General features: G+C 43.8%; 1 protein-coding gene across 2 annotated transcripts in view; it reads left to right on the plus strand.

Moving 5' to 3' along the window:
• Positions 1-17,220, plus strand: part of RANGAP1 (Ran GTPase activating protein 1) — a 23,780-nt gene continuing 6,560 nt past the window's right edge. The window contains exons 1-10 of one of the 2 annotated variants that reach the window (XM_083573800.1): positions 1-295; positions 7,094-7,252; positions 8,464-8,591; positions 9,697-9,756; positions 10,778-10,957; positions 11,732-11,866; positions 12,882-13,040; positions 13,224-13,337; positions 13,979-14,078; positions 16,033-16,117. In XM_083573800.1, the coding sequence (XP_083429926.1) occupies positions 7,141-7,252; positions 8,464-8,591; positions 9,697-9,756; positions 10,778-10,957; positions 11,732-11,866; positions 12,882-13,040; positions 13,224-13,337; positions 13,979-14,078; positions 16,033-16,117 (1,073 nt within the window). In that variant the 5' untranslated portion in view covers positions 1-295; positions 7,094-7,140. Of the gene's footprint in view, positions 296-358; positions 651-7,093; positions 7,253-8,463; positions 8,592-9,696; positions 9,757-10,777; positions 10,958-11,731; positions 11,867-12,881; positions 13,041-13,223; positions 13,338-13,978; positions 14,079-16,032; positions 16,118-17,220 lie in introns of those variants that run through there. The other variant, XM_083573801.1, reaches the window with a different exon arrangement.

Here is a 17,220-nt window from a genome sequence, read left to right on the forward strand (position 1 = left end):
GCCGCGTCGTGCGACGCGAAATTGTGACCTCTCCCCTCCGTTTCGGCTCTCGCACTAACAATTGCCTGGGCGCCTTTAGGAGGAAGGAGGGGGCAAAGGGGAGGAGGCAGGCAGGCCGTGAAAGCCCCTTCCTGCGCAGGCGCGGAAGACCGGGAAGGCGAAGAGCGAATCACAGCGTAGGAAACAAAACTGCCGGCTTTCAAATCCTCCGCCTCCCATAACGCCATCGTCTTCGTAGGCTTGGGGCTGCGGTAGCGGCTGCAACGTGACAGGCTGGAACCCGGCGCTTTCGCAGGTAAGCGGCCGCGGGGTGGTCTCGCGCGAGGAGGGGCGGGAGTTGGCGGGCTGGGTTTATTAGGCAGGCTCGCCGGTGAGAGGGCGCCGGGTGGGTTTGTTAGCGCCGCCTCCCCGCTTTCCGCCCCGGCCATGCCAGGCGCGGCGCGTGGTGGGAAAGGAGGAGGCACTTGCGCGTTGCCCCTCAAGATACACGTGTCCGTATCTTCCCACGGGACATACACCGTGCTCGGTTCGCCCGGCGGAGACGTGGATCCAAACCTCCCCACTAGGAGTGCTTTTTTACCAGCCCAAAACTCTCGGTCCCTTCCCTGTATGACGTCACGCCCTCGTTGGCAGTTTTAGGGCCCACTCGGGTGAGCCTGTTGTGTAATTTTGTTGTGCTGTTGCGTTTGTGCGAAGCCCGTGCATTACGGAGCGAGGGACTTGAGTCACCTCTTTGCTCACCTTCTCTCAGTTCCACTTACTTTTTTAAAGTGAGCATCTGCATGGGAGGCTGCTTACGTAGAATAGCGAGGAAGCAGACGGAACTGAGTCAATGAAGGCGAGCGGTGTGTCTAGATTGGCTGAGCGATGCTCGATGACTGAAATAGCTTGCAACATGAGGAAATACGTCAGCTTCACGCATTTTCCTTTTGCTTCAGGAGTAGGGTGATAAAGGCAGAAAAACAAAAGGTTTTAAACAGGACTTTTTTTTGGGAAGTGATTATTCTAATGGAAACAAGTTGACAGTCTCTTGACCTGTGTAACAAACCACTAGTTAATAATAATATTGAAGCGTTTTGGAGCTGAAGAGATTGTAATAATGTGCCTTTAGTCACTAAAATGTTTATCAAAACAGGAGTGGAAAATTAAATACATTTTATGTATTTTTTAAAAAAAAAACACATGTCTTCTACAACAGTCTGAACAGAGAACTGGCAATACTGTATCATTAATGGGGAAATCCAGTTAAAGTATGACAAGAAAAAAATGAGTTAGAAAGCTTGATAGTCATGGAGCCATTGCCAAAAAGCTAACTTTCTCCCCTCCCCAACTACACTTCTGATAGTGGTGAGATGTGAAGCCAAGCCTCTGTTGGTAACTCAGTGGATGGGGAGGGAATGATCTTTTTAAAAACAGTGGTACCTCAGGTTACATACGCTTCAGGTTACAGACTCCGCTAGTCCAGAAATAGTGCTTCAGGTTAAGAACTTTGCTTCAGGATGAGAACAGAAATCGTGCAGTGGCGGTGCGGCAGCAGCAGGAGGCCCCATTAGCTAAAGTGATGCTTCAGGTTAAGAGCAGTTTCAGGCTCAGTACGGACCTCCGAAATGAATTAAGTACTTAACCCGAGGTACCACTGTATCATGGTCCCAAATAGTGCAAAACTGAACTGGAAACCCGTGATGAGAAGCCCATAGGTGGGACATAAGTGCAACAACACACTGCCATACCTTTTCCCTAGCATATTCACAAGCATACTTACTTCAGTACTGGAGACAGAATATTGCTATTGTGACAAGTAGCCACTGATAACTTTATCTTCAATGTATTTATGTAATACCTTTCAAAGTCAAACAAATTGGCATCAGTCACTACAAAGTGAATCCATAGTTTAGCTATGATGTGTTTGAAGAAGTACTTCCTCTAGCCTGGCCTGAATTTTCCATCATTCAGCTTCTTTGGATGATCCTAGGTTCTAAAGAAAAGGACGACAGACTCCACCCACTAAATAAATCCATGCTATGCATAATTTTATGCCAGTATATTGTTACAAAAGTCCAGTGCCTGCCTCTCTCACTGCCAAGCGGTGGCAAGAGCCCATGGGGTCACATGGACACACACAGGGTCTTTGTCCCTTTGGAGAATAGAAGACACGGCAGAGACTGTTGTGCTTTTAAAAAAATGGTTTATTTGCACCTTCGGACTGCATGGTGGGAGTCCAGATCTTACAGCATGGCCAACGGCATTGTAGGCAACCTTTCCTCTCTCCCTGGCCAAGATGGATCACTCCCCCGCTCTTTCTGCTCATTCCTCCCAGAAACCTCTGCTCAAAAGCATACCCCATCAGCTTGACAACCCTTCAAATCAGACCCCTGTCTTCGTTGACACCTGGGGGGAGGAGTTCTCCTGCCAATTGCCCTAGCTTGGCCAGGCTGGTTTGCATAAGCCAGTCCAGGAGTTTCCTCAATTCATTCAATTTATTCATCCCTAGTGTTTAGAAAGACACACACACACCCCGATCTATACCATCATGTCCCCTTTCACCTTTTCCTCCTAAACTAAAGAGGAGTTACTGCAGTCCATTGACCATTTGGTTGCCCATTACAGAATATTTTCCAGTCCTACAATATCCTTTTTGAGGTGGCCAAAACTCTAGCTGCAGCGTTTTGTACCAGTTGAAGTTTTCAAACAGTTTTCAGAGACGGTCGACATAAAGTGCCTTATGTTAACTTTGCCTAGATGTGAAAAAGGCATGACAGTGAGGAGAGTTGTTTTCTCCTGGTAAGAGTACAGCTAGTGCATCAAGCTGAAGCAGCACAAAGCAGTCCTGTCCACTGCTACTAAATGGATCTCCAAGAGCAAAGTTGGATCTAGAAGAGCTCCCAAATTGCAAACCTGCTCCTTTATGAAGAGTGCAACCTTGTCCAGAACAGACTTTACACCTAACCCTGGATTGAGTCTCCTGATCAACAGCACGTCTGTCTTATCTGAATTGAATCTGAATTTATTAGCCCACATCCAGTCCCTCCTTAAATTCAAGCAGTGATTCAAGATCTCCCGTAACCTCTCTAGAATCAAATGGAAAGGAAAATTGGGTGTCCTTAGCATGCTTATTGGTTTGTTTATTTTTATTTATTTCATAAAATTTATACACCACTTGATTGTGAAAATATAAAAGCCCACCTCAAAGTGGTTGTGCTAACACCACAGTCCAGATCTCTAGAGCTTCTCTCCCACTGGTTTATGTCAGAGTTGAATAGCATGGGTCATAAGATGAAGCCTTGTGGAACTCTTGAGGGACCAAGAAAAAGGCCCTGGGGTGAAAGTACCGGTAGATAGCTCAATGAAAATCTCAACCTGGTGTGCAGTGGCTATGAAAAAGGTGATTTCAATGCTAGGAAAAATTAGGAAGGGAATTAAAAATAAAACTGCCAATATCATAACACCATTATACAAACCTATGGTATAACCATATTTGGAATACTGTGTACAGTTCTGGTTGCCTCACCTCAAAAAGGATATTGTAGATTTGGGAAAGGGTCAGAAAAGGGCAACCAAAATGATCAAGGAGATGGAGAGACTTCCCTAGGAATCAATGTTGATTGTGACAGATGCTTAGTATATTATTTAAGAATACAGTACAGGAAGATTTGTGTACTGGATCAGCCTTTTAACAATTGGCATTCAGTGTGTTATGTGGCATGCTGACTCAATTTAAAATTGAAAAAGCGTGTTCAAGCAAGATTTTAAATAAGAATTTGGATTGAAATCGGGGGGGGGGGCTAGTTAACAAAATATTAATTCCAAGAGATATAATTAGGCCTGTAGATAAATGTGACACCTCTTGTTTAAAAATAGCATGAAGGTAATCTTCATTTTAGAAGGTGGCAAACAGATGCAGTGCTGTGGACATGAGTTCTGGTGCTGAGATAAGAAACAAGTGGCTATTCCTTCCTATCTAAAAAAAGTGATATTAATATAGCACAGTAATAGGTTTGCTTTGCTTACTTTGGACCGATAGACCACAAATTCCACATTTTCTGGTTTTGTGGCTCGCACAATTCTAACTGTTGCAGACCATGTCATCTTTGGTGCCAATTTCTACAGCTGTGCTTAGAAATTAATATAAAATAAATTATTTTAGGGTAACTTCCCTCCCTGCTACATGATAAAGTGGACTTTTGAAATTGCCCAACATGGTCAAATTGCCAGGAAACATAGCAACCAGTGATTTTATTACGTAATTGGGAGTTTCACAGTACTTGAAGGAAGTGTGTGTGAATCTGAGTTTATGATATAGTTTATCTCTGTAGATCATGGACTAAGTATAAGATTGAAATGAGACCCTCCATGATGAACTCCATGGTAACCTGACACAAGCCTTACTCCAGCACCCTGAAATCAGGAATATCCTGAGTACACACACACACACACACACACACACACATCTGATTTTAAGGATTAACCCAGGCAAATTTAGTTGTCAGGTACAGGATACTCAGCTCCTCAGTGAGATCCATCTACACAATGATAAGGTGATGTAAAGGTTCAGGTAATTGCTCACTGTCACAAATCTTTCACCTTTTTGTTAAACAGACAGGAACAGGATGACCAAAGATGAGAACTAGGCAGGAAATTCCAGAAGTACCGTATTTTTCGCACCATAGGGCGCACCGGACCATAGGGCGCACCCAGTTTTTAGGGGGGGAAATCAAGGGGGAAAAAATTCCCCCCCCCCCAGCCCCAAAGAGCAGCGTACAGGCTGCGCACAACCTCTCCCTGCCGGAGGGGTTGCGCGCAGCTATGGAGCAAGCCAAAGCAGCAAGCGGGATGGATGCCGCTCACTGTTTTGGCTTCCCCTTTAGCCCCGTGCAGCCTCTCCCTCCCGGGAGAGGCTGCGTGGGGCTAAAGACTCCATAGCCCCGTGCAGCCCCTCCTTGCCAGAGACGCTGTGCAGGGCTTTCCTGGCTTTACTGGGAGGTGGGGGGATTCACCCACCTCCCACAAAACCGGCAGAAGCCGCGCAACTCCTTTAAAGAGATCGCGGCTTCTCCTGGCTTTTCTGGGAGGTGGGAGAAGGGACTGATGCGGCCAGTCAGTCCCTTCTCCCTCCTGTGGAAAAGCCCACAAGAGCGCACGGAGCTTGTGTGCAGCTCTTGGGGGCTTTTCCCGCCTGCCTCCCCCCTGCATTCGCTCCATAGGGCACACACATTTTCCCTTGCTTTTTAGGAGGGGAAAAGTGCGTCCTATGGTGCGAAAAATACGGTAACTATGGAAATTATAGAAACCACTCATTTCACAACCCCCTCCCTTCTCCACTGGCATGCCTTGGCAAAAAGGGTATTAAAAAACCATTAGATGCAAAGGTTAGTTAGCTCTCACAGCTCCAACAGGACAGCACTTAACCCAGCGATCCCTAGGACTTTGCACACGTTTGCTTCACTTTAAGGGCATGTATACTTTCCTCTCTCTCCCCTCCTTCTAGTGTGGGTTTATAGCAAAATTGTCATGCCCATGCTCCTATGGGCCTTTAGAATAGTTGGGGAATCTTACTCTTTCATCGAAGTGTATACATATTGTCATTTGCTACCTGCTTAGACTGTAACTTTGCCGTCTAAAGCAGCATTTTTATATAGTTTGTCACCCCTGCATTATATAATAAACCAAGCTTCTTTATTTCTTTGTGTAAGAGCTTCTTGTAGGCATAAGACTAAGGGTTAACACACATCCATGACAAGCGCACCTCGTAACTCCAGCAAAAGATCCTAAACCTCTCAGCAGTGTGTATATGAACATACATGAATGCTGGTGGTCCACATGAAAGTCCAGGTAGCACACATTGTAACATGGTGTCAGTTGGATGTTGATTCTGGGAGCCCAGCTTCCGTGGTTCTTGCTGACTTGCAGGGGCTTGTATCTTACAGTAAACTGTGTTTACCATTGATGGTCCTGAACTATGAGATGTGTGTCTTCGTTGCCCATGCCACATTCTACATAGACACTATTTTTATTGTTGTAAGTCACTTTGAGACACCTTAGTGCAAAAATGTGACAAATAAATAATGATGATAGGAAACCAGTGCCCTTAAGTAGGGAGAAACAAACTTGGGAATGGCTGCTAATCTGTGTCATCTAGCTTTGGCTCCTTTTCATGTCCATTAAAATCCATAGTGTTGAATCGTCAAGCTGTGTATGTAACATATGGGCCATATCAGAGTTCCTTGTTAGTGGCTGGGATTGAAACCCAGCCAGAGTATGTGGTCAGAGGAATGCTTTCTTCCTCCTCCAGATACTGCTAATGAGAGAAAGCGTAGGCAGGTGTTATAATGAGGAATCTGATTGCCTATATTTCAAACTTGTCTTTTCCCCAACTTCCCCATTGGAGCTTTTCCTCGCTCAGGCTTTGCTAGGTGCGCAGAAATCAGGAACAGGACTTCAGAAAATCAACATTTTGTGAATGAGTGTGGAGCTGACTTTTTAAAATTATGGATATAGCTGCTTAGGTTCTGCTAGGTGATGAATATTGCCCTTCTACTAATTTGAGTTTGACATGCTTGCCCCAGTTTATCATCAGCCTCATGCAAATAATCCTCTCCTGAAATGTGCTGATGCTGAATATTAAACCAAACTGCATTATTTATGTGGAACTTAGCAGAAGCATGGTGGTACACACTAGCAAACTATGCTTTGTAGCCCCTTTTCAATAGCTGTTTCCTAATCCGCAGCTCTTAGAACTGGCATGTGGTGACTTGGGTAAATTATTGTTCTTTTATTTTCGCCTGCATGTGACAGGGCCTGTTTGCTATCCTCACAGGCAGTTTTTACCCCAGTGTTAGCCTGTTCTGACCTCTTTTCTCGTGGCATATAATATAAGATAGGCAAAGATTATTAGTCTACTGAAATAGTTGTTTTGCAGGAGGTAGTATCATGGTTTAACCCTTTGCTCCCCTCTTTTGGCTGTTTCCTTTTGTCTATGAGCACTTAACTGCTTTCAAGGCTTAACCCCTTATCTATCAAACAATAAATTCTACATATAATTGAATAGCACATTTTCACCCCATTGATGGTATATGATTTCTCTCCTCTTTTTCAGCACCCTTCCCAACTGGTAATCAGTAAAGGTTGACACAATCCAAAAAAATGGCATCAGAAGACATTTCTAAGCTGGCAGAGTCCTTAGCTAAAACTCAGGTGGGCGGAGGGCAGCTGAGCTTCAAAGGCAAGAGTCTGAAACTCAATACCGCAGAAGATGGTAAGAGGAATAGCACTGCTTTGAATGTCTTCCTAGCATTAGATCCTGGAAAAGACTGGCCTGGTCAAATATATGTCCCCCCTCCCTTTAATCTTTCTAAAATGGCGGATTTGCAGGAAACCCAATCCTTCTTTGATTTTGGATTCTGAATTGCAGGATGAATGTGTATCTGTGCTTCACAGGCAAATTCTTTCTGGTGGTTCCTCTAGAGACCTAAACAAGGAGAGTGATTTCAGGAGAGATTCTCCAACCACCCTTAGTACATGCCGTATTTTTCGCTCCATAAGACACACTTTTTTCCTCCTAAAAAGTAAGGGGAAATGTGAGTGCGTTTTATGGAGCAAATGGCGCTGCGCAGAGAGGGAGAACTGCGCAGCGCCCCATCAGTGATGCGCCTGTCCTGCGAAGCCGTAGGAGGAACAGAAGGGGCTCCTTCTGTTCCTCCTTCCGCTTGGCTGAAGGGGCGCTGCGCAGCTCTCGCTCTCTGCGCAGTGCCCCTTCAGCGAAGTGCCTCTTCTGGCTTTTGCCTTAGCCGCGCGCAGCCTCTTCGGGCAGGGGGAGCCTTCATCCCGCTGGCCCGAAGAGGCTTAGCGCAGCTATCCCAGAAGCCAGAACAGCCAGAGGCTATCCCGGAAGCTAGATCCCTCTTGCTGTTCTGGCTTCTGGGATTCAGAATTTCCCCCCCTTGTTTTCCACCTCCCAAAACTAGGTGCGCCTTATAGTCTGGTGCGTCTTATGGAGCGAAAAATATAGTGCCTAGGCTGCACCCCCCTTTCTCCAGAGTATTTTTTTTATAAAAAAAAATGCACAACTAGTACTGTTAGATCTCAATTGGGTGGCGCTGTGGGATAAACCACAGAGCCTAGGACTTGCCAATCAGAAGGTTGGCAGTTCGAATCCCCGCAACAGGGTGAGCTCCCGTTGCTCGGTCCCTGCTCCTGCCAACCTAGCAGTTCGAAAGCACGTCAAAGTGCAAGTAGATAAATAGGTACTGATCTGGAGGGAAGGTAAACGGCGTTTCCGTGCGCTGCTCTGGTTCGCCAGAAGCGGCTTAGTCATGCTGGCCACATGACCCGGAAGCTGTATGCCGGCTCCCTCGGCCAATAAAGCGAGATGAGCGCCGCAACCCCAGAGTCGGTCACGACTGGACCTAATGGTCAGGGGTCCCTTTACCCTTTACCTTTACCTAATATTCTGCTTATTCTGTGCAGCCGAAGAGGTGATTAAAGAGATTGAGGAATTCGATGGCCTGGAAGCACTACGCCTCGAAGGCAACACTGTGGGGGTGGAGGCAGCAAAGGTCATTGCCAAGGCTCTGGAGAAGAAATCTCAGCTCAAGGTGAGCATTTCAGTGGATGATGGACAGTGGAAAACTCATTATCTTGCAACTTGAATTCATTGTCCTCTTGAATAGCAGATAAAACAGGCCCAGGGAGATCTGTGACATTCACAAACATAAGAAAAAAATCGAAACTGTCTTAGCAATTTTGAATTATAAGTGGCATTCACCACTGTGCTTCCTGTGATTGACTCTGTTGGTAAGTGAACCTGTGGGTCTCCAGACATTGGACTCCCAACTCCCATCATCCCCAGCCAGCCTGGCCAGCGCTCAGGGATGCTGGGAGCTGTATTCTGCCATTATTTGGAGGGACACAGGCTCCCCACTCATGATTTAAGGAAAAGTTTGAATTGGTGGAGCAAATACTGGTTGAAACCATTGTTCAAGCAAAGCTTACTATTTTTGCAGGGAACAAAATGAAATATGCCAGGTCTTACAGTAGCAGTTATGAATTCTTTATCCATTCTCTCTTCTGCCCTCAACCCTCTGACTACAAAACAACCCTCTGACTATTTTTTGGGCGGGGCGGTGATTGCATAGATAGACCCTATTTTAAAAAAGACATTGCTTCCTGCCTTCTTTATGAACTCTGAAGTAGCACTGCTTCGGCTGTAATTACTAAGCTTGTGTGTGTATGCAGTAAGATTTTTAAACTGGTGTGCAAGATTATACTGGATATTTGAGCAAATTCAGTTCCAAATGCCACTCTGCATGCCTCCTTTGGAGCATGGTGATTTCATTTATTTCACAAAATTTATATACCCCTTGATTGCAAGTAACAACAACCCTCTAAAGCAGTTTCCCAGAGGAATAAAGCAATGAAATTACCAGTAAAAAAACAGTTGAAGACAAATATTTTAAACATTTAATGGATAATTAAAACAACAATTAGGATTAGTTTACCAAATTTCTAATCTGTATGTATTATTGCTATGTGCTGTCAAAAACCTGTTACTATAAAAAACTGCTCTTGAGCAAAACATTCGATATAAAACTCCATTATGCACACCAAGTAAGTGAGTACAAATACTTTGACTAATCATGGTAGATTACAATGTACTTTTATTTTTAAGCATGTATATAATATATATATGTCTTGTTTTAGAGATGTCATTGGAGTGATATGTTCACCGGGAGACTACGATCTGAAATTCCCCCTGCTCTTGTAAGTTTAAGACTAGGTCGCTAATATTACCAAATGCCATTTTCATTATTTCTTATCATGATAATTTTCTGAGGCTAAAGTGTAGGAATGGCTTTCTGAGCTTGATGATCAACAGTGGGAGCAATATACTGTTTCTGTTACAGGGACTTTATGGCAAAGGTGGGGAAGCTTTTTCAGCCCAAGCTTTATTACCCTTTCTGGGTAACTTTCCGAGGGCCACATGCCAGTGGTAGGTAGAGGCAGAGGCAAAAGTGGGTGGGGCATTAAAGTTAGAAATTACCTTTATACAGTAGGCTAGTTTCTGCACACAGTCATGCACACCTTGCTATTCTCTATCCATGCAACCAAGAGGCACTGTCAGAGTTCAAGGACACACTCATTCCATGCAAACCCACTTGGGCTGCAAAGCAGAGCCAGTCAAGAGTGTGGCCTGAGGAGAATTTCGAAGGTCTTAGGTTCCCCACCCCTGCTTCAGATAGAGACAGGGATGTGATCACTGAATGACCAAAAGGAAGGTTAAGAAGAGTTGTAATTTTGAGCTTTGAAATTGGTTGTCGTAGATTAATTGCCAAGAGAGATCTCTGTTGGGCAGAAATTGAGTCATGATGGAATCTGTATTATAATGGTAACAGTTTAATAAAACATTAGGGCATTATAAGGAGGGCAGAGTGTCATCAGTGGCTGTTTCCTCAGTCCTCTTTGCTCGTTGTCACAACATATCTGTTGCTGGAGAAAAGGCCAGGAGGAAACAGAAACACAGCATCCAGGTAGATGGGTGTGACTTGCTCATCCCAGCTGCTTGTGTTGCCCCTCCTTGGCACAGGCATGGCACATAGGACACGAAACAGGGCAGCCGCCTGCCTACCCGCAACTTCTCCATTTTACGAACGAGAAGGAGCCTCTCAAGGCTGCTAGCGGGTGATGAGTGAAAAGAGACGGCAAGAAATGGCTGCAGGGCAGATCTCTGTCCTCTGAGTAGACGGGGGCATTGTGTCAAATTTACCTTTTGTTCATCTTTCAGATCGCACTTGGAGAGGCCATTGTTTCTGCTGGCTGCCAGCTTACAGAGCTGGATCTGAGTGATAATGCCTTTGGACCAGATGGAGTGCGTGGGTTTGAGGCACTTCTGAAAAGCCCTGCCTGTTTCACCCTGCAGGAACTCAAGCTAAACAATTGTGGCATGGGCATTGGTGGTGGCAAGGTAAGGGCATTTCCTGGGTGGGGAATCCAATCTTCACAGCAGGGTGAAACCTGAAACCCCCACTATTGGGGCTTCCTGCCTATCCATCATGTGATGTCACCATGATGTCACATTTCCCCCTTAACGTGGAAATTGAATGCAAGTGGTACTGCAAAGGGAAGATCCCAGCAGGGTTGTGTGAAGTCACTTCCTGTCAGTTGATTGACACTGTCTTCAAACCCTTTTTCTGACAAGTGTTGACTATTCAGAAGCTTTGATTTAGAGCTCTTGAGTAGAACCAGTTCCAGAAGGGCTTCTGTTTGCCAACAAGTTTTTTATTGCTTCAGATTGTTGTCTGCATTAAAATCTCTACAAGCTGAACAGGGTGGGCAGGCTTCTCTTTCTCTAGTAAAAAAAAGTCTAATGTTTGATGGATATTTTTAAAAATATCTAAAGCGTTCCTCTGCCTGCCATAGGGGTTGTTTTTTTGAGAGGGATGGGAGAGCCAAATCCCTAATTTGGGGACCTGTGTCCTTATCTCACACACATGGAAATCTGAGTTAAGGACACACAACAGAGTCATTGCATCTTACTAACCTACATTCCCCTCATGATATTATTGCTGGGAATAGCCTTCAGTGGTGTGTAATATTTCCTGCAGAGTGCCTGCATTATGTATGTATGTATGTATGTATAGGAAATGGTAGCTTAAATGTGTGCCTTATAGGAATGGAATCCCTCAGGCCAGAATGACATTATAGTAGCATAAACAGTCTGGTATTATTATTATTTTAGATCTTGGCTGCAGCTTTGAAAGAGTGTCACAGGAAATCAAGTGTTCAAGGCAAGCCTTTGGCTCTGAAAGTATTTGTGGCTGGCAGGAACCGCCTGGAAAATGATGGTGCAACTGCTCTTGCTGAGGCATTCAGTGTAAGTACAAAAAGCAGGACTTTGAGACAGGAAGTTTGCCCTGACATTTGTTGCATGGGAAGGGATGCTCTTAGCCATTGGTGTTAATGAACATGCATATTCTTCCTCCAAAGTGTGTTGTGGTGCCCTTTAAAAAAACGAATTCCTTTTGCTACAGTACTACTATCACCTGCATTGGATGGTATTAGTAGTGGTCAAGTTCGTTGCAGCATCAGAAAAGGCCATTTGAGGCAGCCTAAGTAACCTCTGTTGATACTGCTGCAAGAAGCGGCTTGCCAGGTAGCACCATTGTGCTAGCTTGCCAGAAAATGGGTGCTCTTGTTTATCAGGAGGGGCAGAGTGGAAAGGAGGTTGATGCGGAGCAAACACACTGCCAGAGCCAGTCTAGGGTTCCTGCTGGTGCTTTTGCACCACATTGACTTCCCTTCTCCATTGGCCTTCCCTCCTGGTAAGCAACAGCAACTCATCTGCAGTATTTCTCAGTTGGTGGGCCAGGGACTACTAGTGGACTGCATTCCACTTTTAGGTGGGCCTCAATTCTTCTTACTCACCCACCTTGCATTCTGGCTGTGCAGCAGAATTTTTGTTGGACCAATGCCAGCACCAGAAACTCGCCACATGCAGAGTAAAAGTGGTTGGGAGAAGAATTGTAGAGGAAAGAGAGATGATTTCACTCTGAAGAAAAAGGGCAAGAAGAGGCGTTGAACTAAATTAGAAAGAGAGACAAAAACTAATATTTTAAAAAGTAAATAAAGCAGGATGAGTAAGCAATGAGACAAGAAAGGAAAGTTGTTCTGGGTCTCAACATTCTGAAATCAGGAATGCGCTTAGGCTTTTCTTTATTCAAATTAGCCAATCACTTTTGATTGCTAAATAGTATACAAAGGGTTCAGACAGAATACCCCAAAACAATTGTGGAAGATGAAGAGAAAAGGATCTGAGAACACCACTCTCCGAGAATTATCACCTATGACATGAACTTTATTTGCTTTCCATTCTGTTTTTGCCCCTTCAGGCTATTGGGACTCTGGAAGAAGTTCACATGCCACAAAATGGAATCAACCATCCAGGAATTACAGCCTTAGCTGAGGCTTTTGCTGTCAATCCCTTGCTGAGGGTGATCAACCTGAACGATAACACTTTTACAGAGAAGGGAGCTGTGGCTATGGCAGAGGTGAGCTCCTTTCACTTAAAATTAATCCCTCTTGATTCTAACAGTGACTTGGGCCAGGAAATCCTGAGAAAGTGTAGCGGGGGGGGGGGGGGGACACACTTTCCTTAGGATTAAGTTGGTCTTGTGTGGTCTTGCATGGTCAAGTAGAATAGTGAGTGGAATAATGTTCTCTATTCCATTCAGACCCTCAAGAAACTCAGACAAGTGGAAGTGATCAACTTTGGTGACTGCCTAGTACGTTCCAAGGGTGCTGTTGCCATTGCTGAAGCTGTTAATGAAGGACTCCATAAATTAAAGGTATTGGCTACAACTTAAATCTTTCAAGATACTGTATTTTGTTAAGCTGCTTGGGAGAAATCTGAGTGATTAAGTGAGATTTCACATAGAAAATACTTTTTTTTTTGGTGTCCATCTCCCCATACCGTTTAATTCAAAAACCCTGAAATAGGGATTGACAAAATACATGACTACTCATGGCTGAGATCCATCTTAAAGCTAAAGGCACCATTATGAATTGATGCCAAAACATAGCCACTAAGCATGAACATATTACAAGCCACTTGGCGTGATGGAAGAACAACATTTATTCTGTTTGAGAGAAATGTAAGTGTTTTGCATCCATTTAATATGAAATTTGGCTTAGAGGTAGTGTACTGAATCTAAAACTACAAAGAGTCAACATAAACCTTCATCTAGGATTTATTTCTGTGATTCTTAAAAAGAAAACCAAGCACTATTTGCCATCTCTTAAACAAGGTTATTCATAAGTCAGTCATTTCTCCCCTAACCTCATCACTACCTTTTTAATGAAGCTTTTTTTGGATTCCTGATTTGGTACTTTGTAATGTGAATTGTAGACATACCTGGCTTGAACATGCAAAATGTATGTCTAATTTTTTAAAAATATTCCTCTAAAACCATAGCTTCTGTCTGTTTAGGAACTCAACTTGTCTTTCTGTGAAATCAAGCGAGACGCTGCTCTAATTATTGCTGAGGCTACTGAGGACAAGTCGGAGCTACAGAAGCTGGATCTCAATGGTATGAGGCTTATGATGTCAGTGCCAAAAATGTTTTACTACTGATCCAAAACACCCACCCACCTCACTCACACACGAAAACAAAGATCACCACAGCCAATCACAAACAAACAATCACACCCTAGGCCAACCCCAACCTTTCTCACCACCAAAGGAACATAAGTGAACAACACAAGCACGCTGACACCAAACTCTACATACATTAAGCATAATAGAAACACCGCTACCCGACCCCACCCCCATCCATCTCCCCTCCCTCCACCCCCCTTTCTTTTTTTCTTTCTTTTTTCTTCTCTCCCTAATGCCTCATCAAATGAAACGGATTTGTAAAAATTTTACATGGAAGAAAAAAAATACGAGGCATTACACTTACACTGTAAAACAAGAAAACCCTTAATAATAAAAAAAATGTTTTACTAGAAATCTGTAGCTGGATAATTGCCTGGTTCATTCAGGTCAGCATGTGAATACTGTGTGCCTCAGTTCCCTCTCTTCCCCAACCTTCTGTTTAACCCAACCTTCCCATAGGTTCTTGGTCCATTGCCCACCCCACACACTTGCTTCTCCAATCCTGTCTCTGAGATTCCTGTCCTTTAGCTTCACTAACTAATTGAATCTCATATCAGTTGGCTGTGCAATGCTACTGTAGTTCCTAGAGCCTGTGCAGGGTCTTAGTCCTAGCCAAAGTGATTTTCTCTCCTAGAAGATGGATAGGAAACATTCTGACATATTGTTCTCTGAGCATGTATTGTTAGGATCATCCTACTCGCTTGTAGGACCCTGGCAGAGTCACATGCCTGATTGGCATGTTCTCTCCCTCCTGGTCGGTCATTCGGGAGCTTCAAAAGCTTTCTCCAGCCTGAAAATCACAGCGACTGATACCAAAAGGCATTAGGACGCTTTAGGATCCTGCAGAGTGTTAGCAGCTTACGTAACAGAACTCAGTAGCACAGCATTTTGGCTAATCTACTTTATTTACATATAATACACTCGGAGCATTCTGACTTAGCTCCTTCTTCTTTCTCACCAGACAGCAAAGAGAGAGAACAAAGGACAATAGTCCCACATCACGGAACACAGTAACACAAAACATCCTGTCTCCGTCACTTGCCACATTGTGGAATGAAAACATACACCGTCATGTGATAGACAACAATCCCATGACTGCAAACACGGAGCAAGAATACTAACATATATAACATTTGTGAATATTCTATATCACCACTACAATTTAGCCATTTTGTGTCAGAGACTTCACTACCAAAGTACAATATACTTGCTTTTTCAGCACTATTCCACATAGACCCAGCAAACCCAACTGAAGTGGCATTTCCTTCAGAGCACATCCCATGATTAGGCATTTAAATATTAAAGTTGTTCATATAAAGATAATCCTGAAGCAATAACTGTTTCATTCCCAACAGTTTGTATTGCTAGACAAATGCCTTTATGCCAGCTCTAGAGTTTTTGTTGGGTGCATGTGGCACAAAAAGCTCAGTCAAGTAGTTAAGCTCACAACAGAAAACAGCTGTTTAGCAGAGTGGTCTTTATGGGGCCAACACTTACATACACACACAGATGGTACAAGTAGCTTTCTCCCTCTCAACCAGAGAGGGTTCTTTGTTTCAAAGTCATTGCTGTGTCAAAGTCCACAGCCAAGTCCTAAGCTTGGTTGCTGCAAAGTCCTGCAACTGATATGGTTCTCTGAGTTCTGAAGTCTGGCAATTTCCCAACTTCTTCCTCAGACACCTTCAAAGTCTTCCCTTAAATCCGTAGTCCCAACAGATAGCCTTCAGCAGTTCCTGAAATCTCCTCCCACGACCCACAGAGTTTTGCCCTTTTCTGTGCAAAATTACTTGCCAAATCTGCCCAGTAACACATATGAGAGAGTCACAGGATGGCTGCAGGTGCATTGTGGGGGTTACAGTCTTTGCTGATGTCTGTCTTTGCCACAGGGAATTGTTTTGGAGAGGAGGGCTGTGAGCAGCTCCAAGAGATCCTTGAAGGCTTCAACATGGCAGAAGTGCTTGGATCTCTGAGGTAAGATATATGAAGAAGCTATGGTAATCTGCTGCTAGAGTTCCTTGATTCTCTAGTGAAGCTGCATGCAAGCTGTGCTGCTTGTGAAATGGCCATTTCTCCAACAGTAGTGAAGCTCGGGCTCCTAATTGGTTTTGCTGTTTTTATAACAACCATTCTAGGAGTGTTACAGCGGGATAAATCTGACTCGGGGGCCCTTGACATACCCATCTCTTGATTGGTTAGCCTGAGTTTTTCGTTCCTTAAAACTTAAATTGTATGGACCCTCTTTGGAAATGGCTCGTTCCTTATGTTAGTTAGTCATGATTGGCTAGTTAACCATTGCCAGGATGCATAGCTTCTATTCCAGAGTGTGAAAATATTTTTCGGGTAACACTTGTTGCTGCTCTTTTTGGTCGCTTAGGGGTTTGTGCTCTGCCTTTCTGAGCTCCTTTAAGAAAAAGATTTTATGAGCCATTTTACTTGCTTTTTGCTTGTGTAAAGATACAAAACTTGCTTTGTGACTACAGTTTTCTAAATGAGGCAAGAAAATTATGATGATACGTTTAGGTTGTATTCCACTAAGTCAGAGTAGACTAATGAAATCAATTGACATAACTAATTCAAATCCACTGATCTTCATGAGTCCACTCTGAGTATGATTGGGTCGTATACCACCAGTTTTCTAGGAGCTGTACAAAGATTAAATATCAAATGCATCTCTGTCCACAAGGTAACAGTCTAACATTCACAAAACAAAAGAAAAAGGGGATGGGATAGGAATTGGAAAACAATCAAATTCAGTCACTGATGAAGGCTCTGGGGAAACAATTTATTATTTATACAAATATTTATAAACCACCCACTCATATAGCACATCAAGGTGGTGTACAGAAATGTGTAAAAATAGAATAGAACATAAAATAGCATTAAGAACAATACAGTGATGGATGATATCCACTCCTGAGGTCCAACTGCTGCTCCTTGAAAGGACCACTAGGGAGAATAGCCACTCCTACCATCTTCGCCACTAGATCTTCCTCTTATTTGCGTTTAGGATTATTTAGTGTTGATTGTTACAAACTGACTGGCAATAAAATGCTTGTATACGGCATGAAGCAGCT

The sequence above is a fragment of the Podarcis filfolensis genome (genome assembly GCF_964270895.1).
Source record: "Podarcis filfolensis genome assembly, chromosome: 10".
In the NCBI taxonomy this organism is placed as follows: Eukaryota; Metazoa; Chordata; class Lepidosauria; order Squamata; family Lacertidae; genus Podarcis; species Podarcis filfolensis.